Source organism: Helicoverpa armigera, chromosome 9, assembly GCF_030705265.1.
Source record: "Helicoverpa armigera isolate CAAS_96S chromosome 9, ASM3070526v1, whole genome shotgun sequence".
Classification (NCBI taxonomy): Eukaryota; Metazoa; Arthropoda; class Insecta; order Lepidoptera; family Noctuidae; genus Helicoverpa; species Helicoverpa armigera.
This window is the reverse complement of record NC_087128.1, coordinates 3,279,736-3,290,966: the sequence shown is the minus strand read 5'-3', so window position 1 is coordinate 3,290,966 and position 11,231 is coordinate 3,279,736. Positions and strand designations below refer to the sequence as shown.

Below are 11,231 nucleotides of genomic sequence, written 5' to 3'. Positions count from 1 at the left end.
TTGGCACGGTTGGTCCTTGGATGGGTGACCATTGTGATAATGACGAGTTCTTTCGTGTTTAGCAGTTGTTTCGGGTATGCTCTGCTGGAAAGTCTGCAACCAGTCTTACTAAGGGCTTGCTTGAGTAACTGAATTGGGGAGATCAGATAGACAGTCGCTCCAAGTGAAACACTTTAACTCAGCTACATCCAGTTTCACTGGAATAACGTACTGGGGAAAAGGTGATATGCCAATAATGTTCAAATTTCATAGTTGTAATACCTTCTATAAACTCAAAAAGAAATAACTAGAGCTCATTAAAAAATAACATCGTTAGCTAAGCTAATGAAAAATCTAGCTCACGTGAACTTTTAGCCGTAAAGTCGAGCAACTAAACAATTAAGGCCAATGTGGGGCAAGGTCGGGTAAAATCAATACTAAGTTCTGTTACTGCAGTTTACCTAGTCACTGGGTAACCCGGATTGTGTCTAGGCTGTATCGATCGAACTCTTTTTGTTGTCAAGCCTTTTCTTCACTATCACTGCGTACCTATTATGAAAGTTGTACGCTGCGTCGGTTTGTTCGCGATAAACTCCAAAACTATTGAATTGATTTTTGTGCGGTTTTCCCCAATATAATGTACTAGCTTCCACCCGCGTAGAGTTCGGTTATATCGCGTTTCCAAGAGAATTCTTTAAAGGTCTGGGATAAAAACTATCCTATGTTCTTTTTCAAGGTCAACTCCATCTCTGTACCAAATTTTATTAAAACCAGTTCAGTGGTTTAGACGTGCAAGCGTAACAGACAGACAGACAGACAGAGTTACTTTCGCATTTATAAGGGAAGTAGGGATAGTGATTTGTGAGCAATGGTAAGGTGTATACTTTATACCCCTCCGAAGTCGGAATGGCAAAATAAACTTCTCTGCTGCGTCCGCCGATTAGCGATAAACTCAAAAACTGCTGATCCGATTTTCATACGCTTTATGCCAATAGACAGACTGAATTATTGTAAAGGTTTAGGCACATATTTTATGTACTTAGATAGAATAAAAACCCTCACGCAGTCGGGTTCGGTCGCTAGTGAATATAATATATCTGGTTCGCAGTTTGTAACCGGTAACACAAGTTTCTACGCTATATTCGGTCCAATGATCATAATGCCTTATATAGCAAGGTAGACCAGTGAAGATCTGAATTTAGAATCGCTAACAGACTCTTAAATGGCTTAACGGATTTCTAAGGGATTGCAAATTTGGTTTATTGGTAAGAGTTACAGAAGAAATGCTTGTATGATGTTCTCTATGTAGGTTGTAGTGTATGCGAATAGTAGCAGCTACATCTATGGTACGTTTATTATCTGTCGTCTCGGCTATGCGCAGCGCGAGGTGCGAGAGGTTGTCTATGGCCACGGTTGGCGGGCAGACACGAACGCACGGCGAGCGGAGACGCTGTGACATTGGCGAGCCGATATCCTAAGTAATAAACATATCATAACAATACGAATACACTACATTTGGCGACGAGGATAAACATAACCATTGGCGGCATGTCGGTAAGTGCAGTAATACTTATTTTCTCTTGATTTGTCGCAAAAGGAAGGGCGGACCAATGTCCGATTACCGAACAAAATGTTATGATAGAAACCCAATGGATAATAGGTGTAATTCTATTGAAACCTAAATGGATTGGTGGCGTGCTCTACATAGTTGACGCTTTCTTATGTCGGAAGTGTTGACGGACCACAGGCGGTCATTACGACATATTTATTAGGTATAGGATACAAGCTGAGGCGGCGTTACGTGCATAATAATACCGTGACTATTGGATTGATGAAGCATTAAAGAGTTTTTCAAGCAAATAACGGTGTTGGCGTTTTATTTCAACCCATGAATATCTTATTGAAACTGTGTGTGTACTGTTGTTTATTATTTGTGTAATAAAGCATAGTTTTATTGTTATTTTCCCGATAGTTATGTCATGTGAAGGCGGGAAAATTTGATAGTAGTGTTGTCAGAAAAGATGACACGGAATGTCACTGTCATATGAAATACTAGAGTGTGCAAATAATAAAAAAAAATACAGCTCTATGATTGTTCAGCAGACAGGGAATACTATCTATGTCTTGGTTTGATAAATCTACATAATATCACTGAATAATAATAATTAAATATACACGAGAACGGTACATTTTATTATTAGTGCCCTTTTATAGGTAGAAAATCATATTATCATACCCGGTACCTATATGTAATAGGAAATAGTAAAAAGTATATATTTAGGTATAATATATATATACCCAGAGATAATAATACGTATGTGATTGTGATTTAGAGGCTCGTAAAGCTTTGCGAGGCACGTTCCACTGTTGCTAACAGTAAGGTCCGTGGGAAATCGTAAAGTTGCGCGAGGGTATTAAATAGTAGAACTATTATATATATTCGTAAAGCTTTGCGAGGCACGTTCCACTGTTGCTAACAGTAAGGTCCGTGGGAAATCGTAAAGTTGCGCGAGAGTAACAAATAGTAGAACTATTATGTAGGTATCTATATTCGTAAAACTTTGCGAGGCACGTTCCACTGTTGCTAACAGTAAGGTCCGTGGGGAATCGTATAAGTAGCACGAAAGTATTAGATAGTAGAACTACCATATGTATCTGTATATGTATATGTATCTATGTATGCCTGAGAGGCGAGAACTTGCACAGCTTTACGAGGTGTGAACAGCAAGGTTCGCGAGGATTCGTATATGTTGTGTGCAAGTCTTGTACAGCTTTACGAGGTGTGAACAGCAAGGTTCGCGAGGATTCGTATATGTTGTGTGCAAGTCTTGTACAGCTTTACGAGGTGTGAACAGCAAGGTTCGCGAGGATTCGTATATGTTGTGTGCAAGTCTTGTACAGCTTTACGAGGTGCGAACAGCAAGGTTCACGAGGATTCGTATATGTTGTGTGCAAGTCTTGTACAGCTTTACGAGGTGTGAACAGCAAGGTTCGCGAGGATTCGTATATGTTGTGTGCAAGTATATGCCTATATGCCTAGGAGACGAGAACTTGTACAGCTTTACGAGGTGCGAACAGCAAGGTTCGCGAGGATTCGTATATGTTGTGTGCAAGTATAAAAGGGCAGGGCCTTGCATGGTATTGCAGGCCACGTTGCATTGTTGCTAACTGCAAAGTTGTACAGTCTTTGGAGAGGGCTTGAAATTGCCTCGTGTCAATATAATGCCTCGACTGGTGTCTCGACAGTAAGGTACGTACCTGTGCTTCTGAATATACAAATTAAGGTAAACTATAATTGTTAACAGGTAGCCCAAATTACCCTAGAAAAATTTGAGTGCGCGGGAGATACCACCTCAGTCGCTATTAGATGGGAGAAATGGAAGAGGAGTTTGCAAATATACTTACTAGCAGCCGGCATCGTGGACGACCAGAAACAAACGGCTTCTCTATTGCATTTCGGAGGGCCCGAGTTACAAGAGATATTTTTTAGTATTCCGGAAAATTCCGATAGTGGTAGCTCAGGTACAACATTTAAAACGGCAGTAAAAAAACTTGATAATTACTTTGCTCCTAAGCAAAGTAAAGTTTACGAACGTCATGTATTTAGGCTTCTTAAACAAGAACCTCAGGAAAAGTTTGAAAAGTTTCTTGTTAGACTTCGGCAGCAAGCTGCAAAATGTGATTTAGATCTTAACGACGAATATATTATAGACCAAATTGCAGAAAAATGTTCATCAAATGATTTACGTAAAAAAATCCTTAAACTGGGGGACGCAATTACTCTTGACGTTATTATCAAGGAGGCTAATATTTTAGAGGTTTTAGGTCGTCAGTTAGGAGAATACGTCGATAAAACGCCAGATTCTCAAGGGGTGAATAGGATTCAGTCTAGATTTAAAAATATGAAATATTGTCGGAGGTGTGGTCGCGGAGAGCATACAAAACAAGGTCGAGATTGCCCAGCTAAAAACAAGAGGTGTTTAGAATGCGGAGAAATGGGACATTTTCGTGCCCAGTGTCTAAACATTAAGAGGAAAATAGAACATAACGGAAAAGGAAAAGAGGAGAGCATAAAAGGAGGGAAATCGAACCAAATAAAGAGGTTCAAACGAATTTATAATGTGCGTGATAAAGACGACGATAGACCGTGCCAACCAACTGATTATATATTTAATATAAGTAGCTCCACCTCGATAACAGGCAATATAGGTGGGGTCAATGTTCAAATGATAATTGATTCGGGATGTAATGACAATTTAATAACGGATAAGACTTGGAAGACGATGAAGGAGAGCAACGTTGTCGTTACGAACCAAGATGCGCATCCCGTCAAGAATTTCATGGCATATGGAAGCGATTCACCGTTGAAGCTACTAGGATCTTTTCAAGCTAATATACAAGTCGGCGAACGTACGGAGAACTCCAAGTTTTACGTTATTAAAGATGGAACCTGCAACTTACTAGGCCGTCTAACTGCTACTTCATTGGGTATTCTGAGGATCGAAGTTGATGTTAATGCTATTGTGTATCAAGAATTTCCTAAATTTAAGGATGTATTGATCACAATCCCTATTGATAGCACGATACCAGCGGTAAGCCAGCCATACCGAAGAATCCCTATACCTTTAGAAGAAAAAGTTAACAAGAAAATTGAAGAGTTACTCGCGAAAGACATTATAGAGGAAGTTAAAAGTGCATCCAATTGGGTGTCACCAATAGTGCCGATCCTGAAAGATAACGGAGAGGTCCGCTTATGCGTCGACATGAGACAGGCGAACCTCGCTATCAGGCGTGAAAACCATCCATTGCCGACAATGGATCAGATACTACCTCGAGTTAGGTTTGCCAAAGTATTTAGCAAATTAGACATAAAAGACGCCTTCCATCACATAGAAATACACCCAGATTCCAGAGACATTACAACTTTCATCTCTAATAGGGGATTATTCCGATACAAACGGATGATGTTCGGTATAAACTGTGCACCCGAGATATTTCAAAAGACCCTGGAAAGAATTCTTATAGGCTGTGAAGGAGTAGTTAATTTTATAGATGATATTTTGATTTTTGCAAGAAACTTACAGGAACATGACGAGAGACTTAAAAGGGTCATGGAGGTGTTAGACAAACATAAGGTATTGCTGAGAAAGGACAAATGTATATATCGAGTTAATAAAATTCAATTCCTGGGGCATGAGCTGACGGATCAGGGAGTCAAACCATTGCAAAAATACAGCGCTGCAATTTCCGAATTTAGACCACCGACGAACGTGGCAGAACTTCAAAGTTTTTTAGGCTTAATTAACTATGTAGGGAAATGGATTCCTAACCTGGGAGAAGAAACTGAGCCTTTGAGAATACTTCTTAAAAACAGAACAGGTAGAAATTCGGATATAAAGGAGGCCTGGGGCGAAGCCCAGCAAATCGCTTTTAATAATCTAAAAGCTGCGCTGGTGAACGTACCGCATTTGGGGTATTATGATCCTGATGATAAAACAGCTGTGTTAGCAGATGCTAGTCCAGTCGCATTAGGAGCAGTACTCGTACAAATAGATAATGGAGGCCCCCGTATAATTGCATTCGGTAGTAAGACATTAAGTCATTGTGAACGTCGATACTGCCAGACTGAGAAGGAGGCTCTAGCTCTGGTTTGGGCAGTAGAACACTTTGATATGTTTCTTTACGGTAAAGAATTTGATCTGATAACCGATCACAAGCCTTTAGAAGTCATTTTTGGTCCCAGATCAAAGCCGTGTGCTCGTATTGAAAGGTGGGTATTGCGGTTGCAATCATATAAATTTAAGATCAAGTACGTCCCGGGTAAAAATAATATAGCAGACCCCCTATCGAGACTCTGTAAGCTGGAAGAAACACCTGCAGCATTAGATGGAAACCAAATACGGTTTATAGTGGAGCATACCGTACCTTGTGCTGTACCGTTGAGGGACTTAATCGAACAGTCTCGTAAGGACCCCGAAATCCACAAAGTTAGAGAGGGACTATATAAAGACATTTGGGATGAGACGGTAAAAAAGTATAAGACATTCCAAACCGAGCTTTGTTTCCACGAAGACATCTTATTGCGCGGGACACGAATAGTGATACCAGGCAACCTACGAGATCGTGTACTCCAACTAGCACACGAAGGACACCCGGGAATAGTGGGTATGAAAGCAAGATTAAGAACAAAGGTTTGGTGGCCCAACCTTGATAAAGACGCAACCAATGCGTGTAAGTCATGCAAAGGATGTACTTTAGTATCCGCTCCTAACCCGCCAAATCCTCTAAAAAGAAGAGAATTACCCTCGGAACCTTGGGTGGACATAGCTCTAGATTTAATGGGACCATTGCCTAGTAATATCTACATATTAGTAGTAGTGGATTACTACACTAGATACAAGGAGGTGAAATTATGCAGATCTGTGACAAGCGCTGAAATTATTGAACAACTAAAAGATATTTTCAGTCGATTAGGGAATCCGGTCTCATTGACATCGGATAACGGAAAACAATTTACCAGTGAAGAGTTTAAAACCTTTTGCGCTGAGAGAGACATCCGCATATTTAATACGGTTCCCTACTCACCTCAACAGAATGGGGAAGTAGAAAGGCAAAACCGCAGCATTTTGAAACGGTTAAAAATCGCCCAAGCCGAAAAGAAGAACTTGAAGGAGGCTTTACGTACATACTTAGAAATGTATAACAGTACACCCCACACCGTCACTGGAAAAACACCAGCTGAACTCTTTTTCCGTCGACAGTTTCGTGACAAATTACCCATGATTAATGATATGACTTATAAACCGGAAGATTTTGAGATCAGGGACAGGGACAAAGAACATAAAGAAAAGGGAAAGGAGTATGCTGATAGGAAAAGACGGGCTACTGACAGTGATCTCAGTGTAGGGGACAAAGTATACCTGAAAAACACAAATAAAACAAATAAGTTGAGCCTAGACTTTGACCCAACTATTCACACAGTTGAGTCCGTAAATGGAAACGACGTACAATTAAAGAATGATGAAACAGGGCAACAAACGCGACGCAACGTTATACACCTCAAGAAGGCAGAGGGCCAATGGCAAGTAGTCGATAAAAGTAACGTCGACAATTGCTCAGACCAAGATGACATGGAACTATCTGAGTGAATCCTTGGGGTCGCGTAATTACTGTTAAAAGAGTTGAAAGTTAATCTATTTAAGAATGTGAAGAAGTATATTTAAGTTTACTCGATTCCCAGGATAACTTGATTTTGTATGATTTGTTTGGTTTATAAAACTATTCTTAAGGAGTCCCTGTATTGTTAAATAATAACATTCTGAAATACGATTGGACTTTTATTGACCTCAAGTTTAGTGCACTTACGTCATATTGTACTATGCACGTAGGTGATAAAAGAAACAATAAAACAAGGGAGGGATGTAGTGTATGCGAATAGTAGCAGCTACATCTATGGTACGTTTATTATCTGTCGTCTCGGCTATGCGCAGCGCGAGGTGCGAGAGGTTGTCTATGGCCACGGTTGGCGGGCAGACACGAACGCACGGCGAGCGGAGACGCTGTGACATTGGCGAGCCGATATCCTAAGTAATAAACATATCATAACAATACGAATACACTACATAGGTAAAGGCATTTCTTACTGTGGTCTTTTTTGTACACGATTTTATTAGGTCGACGTGTATGGTAACTAAGTATGTAATGGAATCTAACTTATGTAACAAGCTTCCAAAGATCCTAGCATCATAAAAATTACAGCTTAGGTTGGTACCTATGTAGTTCTGATGACTACCTATTCAATAATATGGTAGGTAGGTACTGTTGATCTGATCTGCATGTCGATTCTATAAAATATCACAACTCACTTCGACATCACTCTCACTTCGACTTCGATCTAAAGGTGGAATTCCGTGGACGCGACAATAGTCAACCTATGAAAATGTATGGCACCGTTGCCGAGGCCCGTGACAGTCGCGCGCGGCCGACGAATTTCGTAAGCTGCTCGCGGCATTGTCAACAATTTAATGCTGGTTTTACTAAAATTCTATAGATGTTATTAAGCGCTAGACCATGTTGAGAAGCGTACGGCCGCGAGCGGCTCACGAAATTCGTCGTCCGCGCGCGACTGTCGCGGCCCTCGGCAGCGGTGCCATACATTTTCATAGGTTGACTTTTGTCGCGCGCGGCTGCGACAATCGCGACCCACGGAATTCTACCTTAAAGTTTCGTGATTGACATTGTCAAACTACACTAGCGCTTCACTATCGAGCGTGTTGACAAGTTGAACTAAATTAAAGTCGAGATTTTGACAGATCTGCCAAAATCTGTCTATCTATAGGGGAGGTAGGGGAGAGATGGGCAGTTGGGAGACATGATGAAATCAGAATAAAAGGGGGGTCCTTTTATTCTGATTTGATCATAGATTTGTTTTTTTTTTATTGGGTAGTTTACGTTACCGACTGGCAACGGTGTTCATCCATAGACTTTCTGTCATTTCTGTGAGTTGTCAAGAACAAACACTCGTAAAAGTACTTAAATATTTTGTTGCGGTTTCGGATCGTTATAAAGAGAAAACTAATGAAAGGTATGTGTATTTTTTATTATTAATGATTGATTGTCAAAATCTCCAGTTACGATTATAGTAAGTCGATGCAATCCACACCTATTGTACCTCTAGAAGAGGTACTACAGCAATAGTTTATGGGCCCCACGTTTTTATTTTAGTCTAATATGACCGGGACCACCGTAGGTTGACAGGTAAGTAACTATTTTTTATTTTCTAGTTTTCAGTGCACATAAGATAAAACCGTTTTAGTTAAGTTTTTTTACCGATTTTTTTTTATAAACTAAGTCAAAAGTGTCCAATGCTCCCTATGGTAGGGAGGCTTGGACATACCATGTAATGTATAATTTGTAAATTTTTGTTCTTCTTCTTCAGTGAAAATTTGCGAGGTTATAAATCTGCGCTAAAAATCCTTTATAGAATCTTGTTTCAGCTACCGTTGCCAACTTGATCTAGGGACTCCATATTTATCAGCTGTTAATTTTATTTTTTAACCTTTTGATGCCTCTTGTATTGCTCGTTATATTAAATCTTTAAGAATTTCCCGTCGCAAACCATTCTTTTAACCCCGACGCAAAACGACGGGGTGTTATAAGTTTGACGTGTCTGTGTGTGTGTGTGTATGTGGCATCGTAGCTCCCAAACGGATGATCCGATTGTAATGCGGTTTTTTTTGTTTAAAAGGAATGTCATTCGGGAGTGTTCTTAGCTATGTTTGGTGGAAATCGGTTCAGGTCTTCAAGGTCATCAGCTCGTTTGTTAGGTGTGATAGGAATGTTACACGCTCAGTTTACTTGCAAGCATATGTGGGATCTAAAATTTGAAATACTAATGTCTTCTGGAACCACTGAGCTGGTCTGCTGTTAGGACACGAAGATAGGAGACGTAACCCTGAACTGCCTTTTAGTAAACCCATCGAGTTTGGGCTCGTTTAATTTGTCTTGACTAGTTTTCTTCATGTTTCTAATTGACGAGAACCTAATGCTGGAAATGGGATGTGGCGGATGAAACCCTAGAATGATATATAACCCTGGATCAACAAAAGTCCATCTTTATTGTTTCTCAATCTGTGCAATTCTCCCAGAGCCAGTTTGTCATGAGGATTGTTAAACAGCTTCCTTTGGCTGAGATCGCATATAGCGAACCCATCATAAAAAGAAGGAAAAATTAAGGAGCTCCTTTAAAAAACCATGAAATAAAATAAAATTATAAATTTAAAAAAACCCCCGACCCAAAAAAGTACGCAATTATTATGACAAAATGTTATAAACGATAAACCCTATAAAAAGCAAAAAGTAACTTTAAACACTACGTAAGTACCAACTAAAGCATGTCAGACCAAACAAAATTTTGACGTGTCGACGGTTTTATTGAAACCGTTTAAATATCTCGTAATGTTGAAACTGATTGTAATTTTTAGGATAGCTCTTTGATTTTATCTAGCCAAACATAAGAAATGACAATAAAAGTTGATTATCTGTAAAATCTGAATTTTTTATGCAATAAATGTGAAAAAGTGTCCATCCCTCCCCTACCTCCCCTAAAGTATGAAATGACATTACGAATCGAAGTGAAATGCGAGTTGTTGATCGAATTTTATAGAATCGCAGGACTGATCACGGAGCCCGAAGATATGAACTGCAACTTTATACATAAAACATCGTACAATAGCTGTTTGGACTTGAAAGAAAAGTCTTGTAATTATTTTTACGTGCATTTATAAAAGCGTGTTTTTCAATTGTTTTTAACAATCATTTTATTGTACTGTATCTAGGGTACTTTGTAATGTTATGGAACTTAAATTACACATAATTTGAACATTTACTTATTTTACATTGTTGCAAACTACTGAGTATCTGGATAGGATTTTTCCACGAGCTTTATTTATAATTGGAACTTTATATGGGACTATTTAGGTACTTTATAAGCTTAACCGGTCTTAATCGGCAGGTATTAAAACTGACCTTAAACTTTTATAGAAGAATTTCTTGATGGAATAATATTAGGCTAAGTATTTGCATTTAATATAAAAATTATGCAAGAATCAAGAGGCACGGGCCATTTACTGGTTTGACGACACTTTATATTCATAATTATAAACGTTTGCCATAAACTAAACTTTTTTCTTAAATCGTTTATAGTTTTGAGGTAGTCAGGGACATAATTTGGAAGCATGGTTTTTGAAAGGTCATTCTTAAGCCATGATAATTTATAGGCCAGAACTGGCTGATTCAATTAAATATTATGATTTCAAAAAAACTAAATAGTTTTAGTCGATAAGCTGTGAACAACATGCATAATTAATGAGCATTCAATACTCGTGTGCATACTTCCTTACATGGAAGCTTTTATAAAAAAAGAACTTACCTGCTACTCCAAGTGGACTTAGATTATGAGAACTTTAAATCATTATTATGGAGAACAATATTCTGAAGGGCAATCCTGAATGAAACAAACCACAAAAAGTCATATTTTAACCTCTGTTTAAAATCTAGAGACATATAAAATGCATTGTTCTTTCACAAACAATTTCAAACGTAGATTTGAATTTATCTTTAATTAAAATTCCGTTCACAATCCACTTAAAGCCAGGATGGGGAGTAGAAATATCTTAAAAATGTTTGAGTAGGTATCGGAATCTATGGGTGCGTTCAGAAGAATGCCTTAATTAGATTAATCGTTGGCGATT

General features: G+C 38.9%; 1 protein-coding gene across 1 annotated transcript; it reads left to right on the top strand.

Annotated features, from left to right (window-relative positions):
* Positions 1–1,295: 1,295 nt before the first annotated feature.
* LOC135117352 (uncharacterized protein K02A2.6-like) lies at positions 1,296–7,562 on the top strand. The gene is made up of 2 exons (XM_064036432.1): positions 1,296–1,533; positions 3,285–7,562. Exons 1-2 carry the CDS (start codon positions 1,528–1,530, stop codon positions 7,125–7,127), a joined length of 3,849 nt encoding a protein of 1,282 aa, XP_063892502.1. The 5' UTR covers positions 1,296–1,527; the 3' UTR covers positions 7,128–7,562.
* The last annotated feature ends 3,669 nt before the right edge of the window (positions 7,563–11,231 follow it).